General features: G+C 34.2%; 1 protein-coding gene across 1 annotated transcript; it reads left to right on the forward strand.

The window, feature by feature from the left end:
* The first annotated feature begins 2,666 nt into the window (after positions 1 to 2,666).
* On the forward strand, positions 2,667 to 3,642 carry LOC131807104 (uncharacterized). The gene is made up of 2 exons (XM_059132122.1): positions 2,667 to 3,430; positions 3,506 to 3,642. The coding sequence occupies exons 1-2, from the start codon at positions 2,667 to 2,669 to the stop codon at positions 3,612 to 3,614; spliced, it is 873 nt and encodes a 290-aa protein (XP_058988105.1). The 3' UTR covers positions 3,615 to 3,642.
* Positions 3,643 to 12,666: the final 9,024 nt, after the last annotated feature.

Here is a 12,666-nt window from a genome sequence, read left to right on the forward strand (position 1 = left end):
GCCAAAATTCAGGTCATTTGGACTTATATTAGCCATTTGGTGCACAATTAACCCGACATCGGTTGAAGATATATGGGAGCTACATATAAATCTGATCTGATTATCACCAACTCCAATAGAGTTCGTCCTTGGGCCAAATAAATATTGTTTGCAAGATTTCATCTCAATCGGATAATAAATGCGACCTGCATTTTGTTCACAAGAATACATGGACAGACGGCGGACTGACATGCAAAAATCGACTTTGAAAGTGATTCTATGAAGATCCTCTAAAGTAAGTATGGGTCTATCTCGCTTCCTTCTCCATGTTACAAACATATGCCCAAAGTCATAATACCCTTACCACTATGTGATGTAGGCTATAAATATTTCAAACAATGTTCCAAAAAAACAAAAAAAAACTTTTAAGTCAATTTTTCTCGACCTTTTCCGAGTTTACCCCTGAAAGTTACATAAAATTTTATTTTAGACAGAAAGTATTAAGAGATGAAATATTCTACATAAAATTTCACCGAAAATCTCGAAATAAACCATACACATAGGTACAATAGTTTTTAGGAAATTAAATTCGAAATTTATATACTGCAAGTTAAAACTTTTTTAATACCCTCCACCCTACATAGTATGGAGGGTATATTAAGTTCGTCATTCCGTGTATAACTCAACGAAATAATAATTTTAGACCTAACAAAGTATAAAACTTCTTGATTAGCGTAAAATTCTAAGGCGATTTAGACCTGTCCGTCCGTTGTAATCACGCTAGAGTCAAAACAAATTAAGATAGGAAGCTAAAATTTTGCACAAATTTGCACAGATTAGTAATTGCAGGCAGGTGAAGTTTCGATACCCCATTTAACGATACCTTCCGATATTCGGTATTTTGATGATTTAAGCCACATTTTTTGATGGAATTGTCTCCAAATCCACACAAGGAGTTCCTTCTGAGTACTTTACCTCTCGCAAGAGAATTGTCTATATAGGTCCACGATACCGATATATCCCCATATAACGGTACCTTCCGATATTCGATATTTTGACGATTCACCGGAGTTATTTCAAATTTCGTATTTAGAATTCGTAATGGATACTACAGCCTATGACAAAAAATTGCATATATGTATATACGTACCACGCAACATTCGGTATTTCGATGATTTTGGCGACATTAGTCACCGGAGTTGTTACAAATTTCGTATTCAGAATTCGGAACTACAGTCTATTACAGAAAATTGTCTATGAACGTCCAGGTTTTTATATAGGCCCCATATATCAGAACCTCCCTATATTCGGTATTTTGACGATTTTAGGTACAATATTCACCTAAATTGTTTGAAATTCCGTATTTGAAGTTTCTGATAGGTACTACAGCCTGTAACAGAAATTTGCCTATGCAGGTCCAGGCCTTCGAATAGCCCCGATAAAAAGGTACCTCCCCATATTCGGCATTTTGATGATTTTAGCTACATTATTCAGCGGATTTTTTTCAAGTTTTGTATTCAAATATTGTAATGGCTTATGACAAAAAATAGACCCCAATATAACGGGTATATTCGGTATTTTTTTAAAGATTTGTAAAGGATTTAATTTATTTTATTTATTTATTATTATTTTTTTAAATTTCAAAATTCCTTCCAAATGTTGGAGGGCATTCAAAGTTCGGCCCCCCGAGCTCACTGCATTTTCCAAGTTAATCCTTGGAGTGCTCCTGCTCCAATTCAAGCTAGTTTTACTATTTATTCTAACTCCAACGAGTTTTTCGGAGGTATGCTTGAGTTTTACGAAATGACACTTAATTCATAAGTGACGGTTCTTCGGTACTTTCTTGAATGTGTTGAAAATAGTACCATTGTACTGGAATTTCCATTCCTTCCAGATATAATTATAATCAATTTATTCTACTCCCTCCCTTTCTCATTTAGCTCATTAAAATAGAGAGAGAAATAGAGAATGAGAGAGATAATGCTTCTCTTAAACCAAGCAATGCTCTCTGATCTTACATGAGATATTTTATATATATCGTAATAAAAATATATCGTAATAAAAATGCTCCCACCCATCCCTTCTCTTAAGTTTGGACAACCCAGACAACATGCCGCTAGGGTGAATAAATAAAAACTAATTAAACATCTATGAAACATTAGACGCTCTGGAGAAACATTAAACGCTGATTGTTCGATGGAAAATTATGAAGAAATAGAAAATATGTATAGCACGAAGATTTGTTTTCGTTTGTTTTCTTTTTGTAAATTTTTTTATTTATTTTATTACCGAATGCAGGCAGCCAGTCAGCCAGCCAACATACCTTAAAGATGCTTAAGAAACACGCCAACATTTTCCATATCAGTGATTAGCAGCAGCAATGCTAGAGAGGAGAAAATGCTGCTTAATTTATAAAAGCCGGTATCATCGGAAAATCCAATTGCAGTTGCATTTAGAAAACAGTTGAGTGGTGGTGAGAGACACGAGATAAAAATAGCAAAAGAACCAAAAAAAGGAAACAATTAAAAAAATTATTGCAATCCCCATATCCTAGAAAGTGTGAAAGTGAAAGGATTTGGCAAAACGAAAAAATTTATTTTTAAGATCTGTTATAAGATCGACGAACGAACGAAGCGATACGAAACAAATTTTTATAGTGGATTAAAAAAAAATTGAAATATCCCGAAATGTCTAGCAATAGAAAGCTAACAGGATTACTATTCCTGGCCTATTGTGTGGTCACAAATATCCATGGCATTGAAGGACATCAAAGGACACACAGAACTGCTGGCCGGACCACTACGGCATCTTCGCTCAAGACCAATGCCATACCGGCAGCCAAAAGCAGCAGCACTGGAGCTCACAACACACCCACATCCTGGCTGGGTCCTGAATTTCAAATTATACGACGTGTCTATGATGACTGCCAAGCCAAAGATGATTTTATGAATTGCCTGAAGCAGAAGGCCTTAAATGGTCTTGGTCGGGCCATAGAACAGGATTCCATTAAGATATTCGATGGTGTTGTTTTGGAGAAACAAAATCAAACCGAAAAACAGAGTATTATTGGTATGTTGGCCGATGCCAGGTCGTTAAATAGCCTAGGGCCCTTGGATCGAGCTCTATTGTCGAAAATTGATAAACTTGTGCGCACCCATTCGCTTAAGGTCGATATGAGTGTGGCCCGTTACGGCGGCGGGGGAGATGACAAACATAAGGAAAAGAAAAAGGAAGAAGGTGGCCATGTTAAATATGTCATTGCAGCCTTACTTACAGCCATGGGAATAGCCGGACCAATTGGCCTTAAAGCTTTGGCCGCCATAGCAGGCAAGGCTTTGGTTATTAGTAAGGTTGCCTTGACCATTGCCAGTATTATTGCCCTGAAGAAACTCTTCTCACATGACGGGCATGAGGAGACCAGTTTTCAGGTTCATGCCGGTGATCACAATAGGTAAGTCTGCTAAAAAATATTCGAATTAATTTCCTGCTTTAATTAATTAATTATTTTTCTTATCGTTTTTTGCAGACGCAACACCTATGTCATACGTCCCGTACCCAAAACTGCCGGCATTCCTGCAGGTGTGGGCGAGACTCCCGTTGTAGATCCATATCGTTATTATTATGAATATCACTGATTGCCTCGCCGTTAACATTACCTTGTCTGTATGTCGGTCTGTCTGTCTGTTTGTAATTATATATATTTTTTGGTCATACATTGATGAGACATTTATTAGAGTAAATTATAAGTTCTTAAATAGAAAGAAGAAGTTAATAAAGAAGACACAGCTAATAAACCAAAGATTGGGAACTATTTATGTTTATGAAATAAATGTTAACATTTGTAATCGAAAAGAAAATGTACCTATCTCTAAGGAAATATTAAACAAATAAATGTAAAAAAAAAAGATTTGTTACAAAAGAAGCGAAAGTTGCACACATTTCTAATTCGCAGTGCTTTTTATGTCATGAGAAAAACTCAAAAACTTTTAAGTATCATTGGGAGACAAAATAATTTTTTTTTAATAATTACAGGAAAAATCTAGCAGATTATTTCAACTGCAAGAGCTAAAACTGCAAGACACATGTATTGATGTTTCAAAAGTTCACATCGCAAAGTAACCTATATAGAGAGGGCAAGTTACCTTCCCTCCCACATTTTTGTAAAATTTTTGAATTAAGATTCCTTGGAATTCTTGCATTTTAGGTATATAGATAGTGTCTTCGGCAATATTTGGTCCTTTTTTCAAAACATGGTTAAAAACTCCATGTTCATGGGATCTTAGCAAGTCCAAATATTCTACAAATTTATTTGTCCTAAAATTCCACTTTAGGTCCCAGAAAACATCAAACACCCAGAAAACTAAAGCTTACCAAATGCCAGGAATTTCTATATATTAACCAGTAAGGAAAGGTCGATCGGGGCCGACTGTATTATACCCTACACCACTATGCATATTTAGTAGAGCTCCCGTAAAATATATATGTGCAATAGATCATACCAACCTTATTTAAAGGCGTATCATGGTAGTAGTCACAACTTGGGACCTATATCCAACTCTGAATCGATTTTCAACAAAGTTAACGGAGGCTTTTGTACCTCTAGTACCAAATAAAATTGCTGTTTAGTGATATGACTTCAATAAAAATCATATTAAAAATATTTATTGGAGAATATCTATTGCTTTCAAATGGAAAACTGCAGAATATGAAAAAATCGGCAGAATATAAAAAAAATCTATCCCAAATTGGGCTAATATTACATATATGGTGGGCAATAACCGTAAAATTTTTAGACACTAATTTCCGAGCTGTAACTGATATCTGGTACCAAAGATCATATTACGCATGTGAGGGACTTAATACCTCAAATCGAAGGAAACTTTATATGGGAGCTATAGTTATATCAGAACGGATTTTCAACAAATTTGAAGTACTTGTTTCTAGGATAAATTCAGTCGGAACTGCCAAGATTCAGTTAATTTGGATTGCCATTTGGTGCACAATAACCCTGATATCGGATAAAGATATATATAGGAGCTATATCTAAAATTTAAACCGATCCTCACAAATTTCAATAGGGTTCGTCCTTGGGCCACACTAATTTTGTTTGAAAATTTTATCTCAATCGGATAATAATCGCGACCAGCATCTTGTTCACAAAAATACAAGGACGGACATACTCATAAATGTTACAAACCAATGCACAAAGACCTTATACCCTTACCACTATGTGGTGTAAGGTATGAAAACACATTTAAGGGTTTAAGCCATAGTCATGTTTTCAGTCATGTGTGTTAATGCAAAATTCTTCTATAAACCATCATTCATCGTCAAATTTCACTATAAGTCATTAACGCAAAGATATCTGTATTTCATTTGCATCAATGTCACCAAAATATATGGAATATGGAAATTTTCAAATAAAAAATAATAACATTCTCCAAAAATTCTGTTAAAATCTTAAAAATACTGAATATAGCCGTTATATTGGGTCCTATACGAAGACGTGGACTTGCATTGGCAACTTTTGTCATAAGCCATTACAATATTGAAATACGAAACTTAAAAAAAAACACAAAAGCTGAATATCAAAGGAAATGTGGTAACACACAAAACATTCATTCATTCACATGTATACAAAACATTCTAGACGTTATACAAATTCATGTAGCAAATTTCAAAGCTGTACATTAATAATTTATTGTCTATTCCAATCTTAATTAGATACCGCTACAGGATTTTACTTTTATGTCAAATATACACAATTTTAAAGTCTCAGACAATTATCGACAGCATTTATGGTGAATTTTTCTACTCTGCGCAGAAGTGAAGATTAATTCAAAAAATAATATTTCCGCCATCTATATCTCAAATTGAGAACTAATGTTATGTTTAATTGTTACCACCCTGTATGTTTGTAGCACATACAATAACCTCTTAAGAACTTACTTACATTTGCTATAGTATTAGTAGTAGTACAGCAACAACAATAATTTCAAAGCTATGGCGAGACGATATGGGAGCATTAAAGTACGTTTATATATATGAGGGTTAACCCACTGGATTTGGATTTAAATTGTCATATCCATTACTTTTACTTCAAATAAATCCTCTCAAAGTAGGTTAACCCTACAAAAAGTTCTTACGTAAACATGACATTACAATTAAAATTATAAGTCTCCAAGTATGTTTGAAAACGGAGCATATTATATTCGTTACATCTCTATTTTTGGGAGTATCCACTTCAAAAATGCTAATTTGTATTTTCATTAATTGTAATTATATTCGCTGTTTGTTTTTTTTTCGGGAAAAAATATAAATTAAACATAACGTTCTTTTTCGAGTGACAAAATGGGACTGACTTTATTTTTCCTTTATTCTTAAAATTAAGTTTTGTTGGACAATGTATTTAGTGCAACGTTAGCACTTTTGATTTTATTATTTCTTAGAGTTAGGTTTCTTAAAATGTAAGCATTTATCTGTTGTTTATACGAATGAATGACATGAATGCATTGTAAGCATTTTGCAAGCATATTTAAGTGCCATCGAACTTGCACGCGCAACAGAAACAGAAATAAAGAAGTTAACGTTAACTCCTCCCCTCTTTAAACCGAGCGTCCTCGATCGGTCAAAAATAGGGAATATGAGAAATTCTTCGTATTCCCGGCAATTCCACTACTTCCGGCATAGGAACACGATTACGTGCGTCATACGGACATGAATCTGCTATAGACGGGGTGAGTATAATTTCTTTTCCCCTTTTGCAGATCTTGGACCTTATAATGAAAACGATTATCAATATTATCGCGAAGGAGGTAAGTCCAAAATTTGTGGTTTGACCCCACTCGTATTTGCCTCCCAATAAATTTATGGCTTTTGTGTTACTAATTTGAATTTCTTTAATTGACTCTAAAGAGAGCGTCTCTTCTATACTGAGAACAGACTCCCTAGGTTGCAGAATCGCCGGTAATGGTTGAATATGGCTTATTTCAAAAAAGGAATATGATTTGTCGGAAATACTTAGTGTAGTGTTGCTATATTGGATGACATACGATCCAATAAGTCTTTGTGCAACATTATTTATTAGGATTGTTTCATTGAAATTATTTAACAGGATTACCCCTGGAGAAACTTCTTCAACTGTTGGTACTGTTTTGTTATCAGTTACCGTGCAATTCGATGTCTTGCTATTTAACAAATTAGAAATACAGGTGTTATTCTCTATAGCTTCTAAGTTTATGCTATTACAGATACTTATATTATTGTATTTCATGCATTCACTCTTGATTCCGTATAATTTTAAATCTTGTTTGCACATTATTACATTTTCGAATTTTAATTTATTGACGAACTTCTCAAATTTTATAGGTTTCAGTAATAATCTATTACAAACTTTGTTGTCTGTCATTGGTATTCTAATAATATAAATGATAGATTGATTATTAGTTGCGATTTTTATTTGAGCAAATTCAAAGATTTCTTCTACATTAACAAACGGTATTGAATCTTTTTCAATTATATTTTTAATAATATTTATCTCGTCAGATGAAAGTATGAATGAGTTTACAATTCCTATTTTTGCCCAATGGATAGCGTATTGAATATTTACAATTTCTTGTTTTAATATTTCTATTTTAAATTTTAATTTTGAACTTAATCTATCTCTGTTTACATCACTGTAATTTATACTTTTTATTATTTCATTAGTTATTTGTGTTAACTCATTAATTTTTCTCAATGACAATTTGTTAATTACAACTTGTTTATTATTGTTTTCTAGAACTTCATTAGTTTTCTGAGTTATTATTTCAAAATCATCGTGGTCTGGATTTCCAGCAATCCATTTCCACGCTGAACCTATAAAATTCAATGATCGTTTATTTTTCACGTTTGGCTTCAAACGGTCCAAGTATCCTTGAATCTCTGTCAGCTCATGGGTTAGGAAGGGATGAAGGAAATGGTGTTTGGTTATGTTCTGGGAAAGGATGTTTTGTAGGGAATTTATTGTTTCTTGATATTTGTCGATGTCAATGATATGAATTATCCTGAAGTTACCATCTTGAATTTTTGCCAAACCGGAATCAAACGCAACAATTTGAGAGTTTGTATAGTCCAAAATCTTGACATAGGCGGTCGCCGTGGCGAATAAAAATCTGAAAATATTTGATTTCTTAATTTCTGATATTGTTTTTGTGTACGGTTTTTCCTGATTCTGTAATAACAGTTGTATTTTGGTTTTCTTTTACTATTTCTTGTCTGTATGCCTTACTTAACTTTGTCCCAAGTCTCCTATTCTCTTTTACGAATATGATTTCTCCTGGCGTATAGGTTTTTGGTTGAGTCCTTTTCTTATTGTGGTAGTTAATATCTTCTGCTTGTTTTTCTTTAAGCCTTTGGGCAATTTCGGATCTTTCTTTCTCTATATCATCCTGACTCATGTTTGCCCTTTTTCCAAGAAATGCTTCAACTGGTTTCTTTTGAATGCTTGAGTGTATTGTGTTATTATATTCGTAAATGGATCTATGTAAAAGCTCTGAGAAGGATTTGTGTAAGTTCTGTGCTTTTAGACATCGCATTATCTCTGACAGTGTAGAGTGGAACCGCTCAATTTGCCCATTTACAGTACTACTGTACGGCGGGATTTTGAACAATTTGATGTTGTACTGATTTTCTAACATGAAAACTATTGCTTTGGAATTAAAAGATCTTTCGTTGTCGATAACTATTATTTCAGGAATTCCAAAGGATATGACTAATTCCCTAAGTGGTTCTTTAATGTCTTCTGCTGATCTTGATTTCAGAATTTTTGCTTGAGCGTATTTAGAAAACTTGTCTATAGCCGTCAATACGGATGTCTTTTCGGTTATGTAAATGTCTATGTGAACAATCTGTCCAGGATTTTGTGGGATAGGTGTTTCCTGTAGGCCTATCTTATTAGGATGTCTATCGTATTTGTTTTCTTTGCAAACTTTACATTGATCGACTATTTTCTTAATTTTAGCTTGCATTCTGGGAAAGTAGTACTTTGTCAATAACTGTGCTTTATTTTCTACGCTATTTCGGTGTGCTCTATTATGTTCAGCAATAATCTTGTTTTCTTGGTCTTCATCATTTTCCAAGTCGGTTACCATTTGTCTTGAATATTTGACTTTGTATTGTGTGAAATTATCACGGAACACTTCTTGCAATACTCCCAAGATTTCGTCATTAGTCTTTAAGCAGTTTGTTACCGATGGGTTTAAATATTTCTTCAAAATGTCTCTGAGAAATTCTGGTGTAATATTTCGTTCATTTATAGTATGTCTGTGATAAGTTGGAAAGACAATTTCAAATTTATAAGATGGTTCATCATCTTCTGAAGAGATGAGAATTTGATTCTTAAATGCGTTTATCGGAGCGTCAGTGTATTGTATTAAATTATGAGATGAGCTTTCATGACTGTGTTGGGTCGAAGTCAGAGCATTTATCTCTTCTGGTTCTTTAGGAGGTCTTGATAGTGTATCGGCAACTACATTTGTACTACCGGGTTTGTATAGTAATTCGTAATTGAATTCCTCAAGGAAGGCTTTCCATCTTCTTAGCTTGAAATTAGCTGTTTTATTATTCAATGCGTATGTCAGTGGAAGGTGATCGGTATAAATTTTAAGTTTGGCAGAACCGTAAAGGTAGTTTCTGAGGGATTTGAGAGCCCAAGTAATTGCAAGCATCTCCTTTTCGTTTGTTGCATAATGTTCCTCTTCCTTTTTGAAAGTTTTAGACAAAAATACAATTGGTTTATTATCTTGTGAAAGCACTGCGCCCATTGCATAGTGCGAAGCGTCAGTAGTAAGTTCGAATTCTTTATTAAAATCGGGATATGCCAATATTACGTCTTCCGATGACAATATTCTCTTTAATTTATTAAAAGCTTCTACTGCTTCTTGATCGAGATCTATGGCCATTTTATTGGAAACGTATTTGGACGCACGTCCTGCCTCCCCCCTTAAATATATTGTCAGAGGTTTAGAAATTTTGGCATAATCTCTAATAAAGCGTCTGTAGAAATTACAAAGTCCTAAAAATGATCTTAAGTCTTTTAGTGTTAACGGAAGTGGAAATTTTTCTATTGCTTCAACCCTTTTTGGGTTTGTTTTTATACCGGAATCGGATATTATGAAACCTAGGAATTCAACTTCTTTTTTCAAAAATTCACATTTGTCGAGTTGTACCTTTATATTGGCTTTCTCTAATGTCTCGAATATGGTTGAAATATTCTTGAGATGTGAATCTTCATCCTCTGCGAATATTATTATATCATCCATATAGATGAAACATATTTTGCCAATGTGCTCCCTAAGAATGTCGTCCAAGGCTCGTTGGAATATGGACGGAGCATTTTTCAAACCAAATGGAAGTCGAGTGAATTCGTATTTTGCATTATTAATAGAAAAGGCAGTTTTTTCTCTATCACTTTCTCTAAGTAATATTTGGTGGAATCCACTTTTTAAATCTAATACACTAAACAGTTTATTTTTTCCTATTTGTGGTAGGATTTCATTTATTTCTGGGATGGGATATCTATCTCGAATTGTCTCCTTATTTAATTTTCTATAGTCTATCACCATTCTGTATTTCACTTTGCCTGATGCATCCGATTTTTTTGGCACGATCCAGATGGGTGAATTGTATGGTGACCGTGAAGGTCTAATTATACCTTGATCGAGGAGTTCCTTTATCTGTTTTTCTACTTCTCCTTTCAAATGCATAGGGTAGGGATAAAATTTTGAATAAACTGGTTCGACATTGGTAGTCTGAATATCGGCGACTACTGTCGTAGTGTAAGTAAGTTTTTGATTTGGTTCCCCAAAGAGTGATTTATGCCTTTGGATCACTAGATCTAATTTTTGTTTCTCTTGTGGGGTTAAATGGTCTGTCCTAAGGTCGATAGTGTTCACAGATCTAGATAATTTCTGCTTTATTTTCACTTTTATTCTATTGTCTATAAGCATGTAGTCTTTTGACGTATAAATGACAGCAGATAATTTTTTTAAGCTATCGTTTCCTAAAATTCCGTCAAAAGATTTAAGGGTTGGTAAAAGGAAGAATTGTAGAGGGCAACAATTTTTGTCAAAAAGATTAATAAAAGTGTGTTGTGTTATTGCTGTTTTTCCTCCTACTGAGTTTGCAAAAAACGGGGTTTTATTTTCTAAAGGATTTTTTATAAGTCCAGGTTGGATATAGTTTTTATTTGAGCCCGTATCAATCAAGATTTTAAGAATTTGCCCTGAATTCGTCCTACATTCAAAATAAGGTAAGGACGAATTCGTTAGTCTAAAAAATGAATATCTACGAATTCTTGTGTATCTTCTTTGTCATCGTTGTCAAGAACATCATATTGATTTTTTATGTAATCATTGAGATCAGATAATTGTTCTTGATTTTCATACTGCTCTAACATTGTTTCGTATTCTTCAGCGGTGGGACCTAATTCATCTGTGTCTACATGAAAATTTCTTTGTGCCTTATCAGGTCTCCTAAATTGGTCAGAATGTTCTGATGGTCTCTTTCCATAAAATCTATTATTTTGTGCTGGCCTATTCATGTAGTTAACAGCTCGGGATTGCATGGAAGCATCTATTTCCATCGGCTCAGGCTTGGGCTGAGGTTTTGGTGCTGTTGGTCTTGGTGGTTGCAAATTTTGATTTTGGGGGTAATTATGTTGATTATAATTATTACGAGGATAAATAGGAGGATTAGAATTATTTTGTCGAACACCAGAGTGTTGTGGCAAATATGCCAATTGTGGGTAAAATGGCATCTGATTCGTATTTTGAAAATGAGTTTTTGGATGGGGTGGTTTCTGAAAATTTAGTCTATTATTTTTAACTGTTGGATTGTGTGAGTTAGCAAATTGTGCTCTAGCGAATTGATTTTCGATTTTGAGACATAATTGTAGTGCTTGTGGGAGATCCGTCGGTTCTTTCATGCCAAGATGAATTGACATTTGTCCTTTTAGTCCTCTTATGAAAATGTCTAAAGCTTTATCCCTATAAGTTTGGGCTAGGATATCTAGAGCTTCTTTACCTACATCGAGACATGACAATTTGTTCATAATAAGCGTAAGGTGTGAATACACTTCTTGATAAAAATCTTGGATACTGTTGTTACCTTGTATTAAGGTTGTCATTTGATATTCTAGTGTCGTAAGATCACGCTTATCTGCGTAGTGAAGCGTTAGACACTTTGAAATACTACTCCAATTAAGGGGTGTATTGTAAGACTCTAAGGCCGCATCGGCATTACCGATGATTTTATTCCTTATGGTGTTAAGGATGGCAAAGTATTTTGGGGTACCTTTTGTAGATTCGTATAACTTAAGGATCCTTTCGACACTCTTTTTCCAAGAGCTGAATTCCGATGCTTTTCCTGAAAATTCTCTCAAGCTTCTCACTACGTCGGGTACTTTATCTAAATCTGTCAAGTTTTCTCTATATCTGACGTCGATAGTTTCGTCTTCGCCTGCTATGTCTGAACTAGGTCTTAAAAATTGGGCTATGGCAATTTGGCATTGCTGTGCACAGATTCTGGCAATGGTTTGTTCCATGTTTGCTGAATTTATTGCGCTATTATTGTTATTATTATTCTGTCCGTTATTATTTTGTCCGTCGGAGTTATTGACGTTAAGGATGGGTGGTCGGATAAGGTTAT

The sequence above is a fragment of the Musca domestica genome, unplaced genomic scaffold, assembly GCF_030504385.1.
Source record: "Musca domestica strain aabys unplaced genomic scaffold, Musca_domestica.polishedcontigs.V.1.1 11, whole genome shotgun sequence".
Classification (NCBI taxonomy): domain Eukaryota; kingdom Metazoa; phylum Arthropoda; class Insecta; order Diptera; family Muscidae; genus Musca; species Musca domestica.

Excerpts from the sequence above, each read along its gene's own strand:
- LOC131807104 (XM_059132122.1), top strand. The coding sequence starts at position 2,667 with ATGTCTAGCAATAGAAAGCTAACAGGATTACTATTCCTGGCCTATTGT. Across the intron at positions 3,431-3,505 it reads CATGCCGGTGATCACAATAG|ACGCAACACCTATGTCATAC; the intron begins GTAAGTCTGCTA and ends CGTTTTTTGCAG.